The sequence below is a fragment of the Bison bison genome, unplaced genomic scaffold, assembly GCF_000754665.1.
Source record: "Bison bison bison isolate TAMUID 2011002044 unplaced genomic scaffold, Bison_UMD1.0 scf7180017864472, whole genome shotgun sequence".
Lineage (NCBI taxonomy): Eukaryota > Metazoa > Chordata > Mammalia > Artiodactyla > Bovidae > Bison > Bison bison.
The window spans coordinates 11,501,997-11,502,365 of NW_011495033.1; the positions used below are offsets into that span (position 1 = coordinate 11,501,997).

Here is a 369-nt window from a genome sequence, read left to right on the forward strand (position 1 = left end):
GCCCCAAACACTGCTCCCACCCGACCCTGCTCCCCCGCAAAAATTCCCATCGTGGCCTCCTTTCCCTTCCGCCCCAGGCGCCCCACGCCCTCAAGCTCCCCTCCCCTTCCCGGTCACCCACCCTCCGGGCGGCCCGTCGCCGGCCTCCCCGGCAGCTCGCCCAGACCCCTCCCCCCCTCACCTCTCCTCAGCGCCTCCTCGTAGCTGAGGAATCCGATCCGTGACTCCTTGGCACCCATGCTCCCCTCATCCCCTCGGCCGGGGGTCGGAGCCCGCTCTCGCCCCCACCCCCCTCCCGCCTTCTCCTCGGCGTCCCTGGCTGACGGTGTCTGCGTCCCCCGGTCCCCACCTCCCCCAACACTAACAAGT

At 71.3% G+C, this 369-nt stretch overlaps 1 protein-coding gene across 1 annotated transcript in view; it reads right to left on the reverse strand.

Annotated features, from left to right (window-relative positions):
- Positions 1–363, reverse strand: part of USP32 (ubiquitin specific peptidase 32) — a 204,900-nt gene extending 204,537 nt beyond the window's left edge. The window contains exon 1 of the mRNA XM_010861577.1: positions 182–363. Within this exon, the coding sequence (XP_010859879.1) occupies positions 182–239 (58 nt within the window). The 5' untranslated portion in view covers positions 240–363. The remainder of the gene's footprint in view (positions 1–181) is intronic.
- Between the last annotated feature and the right edge of the window lie 6 nt (positions 364–369).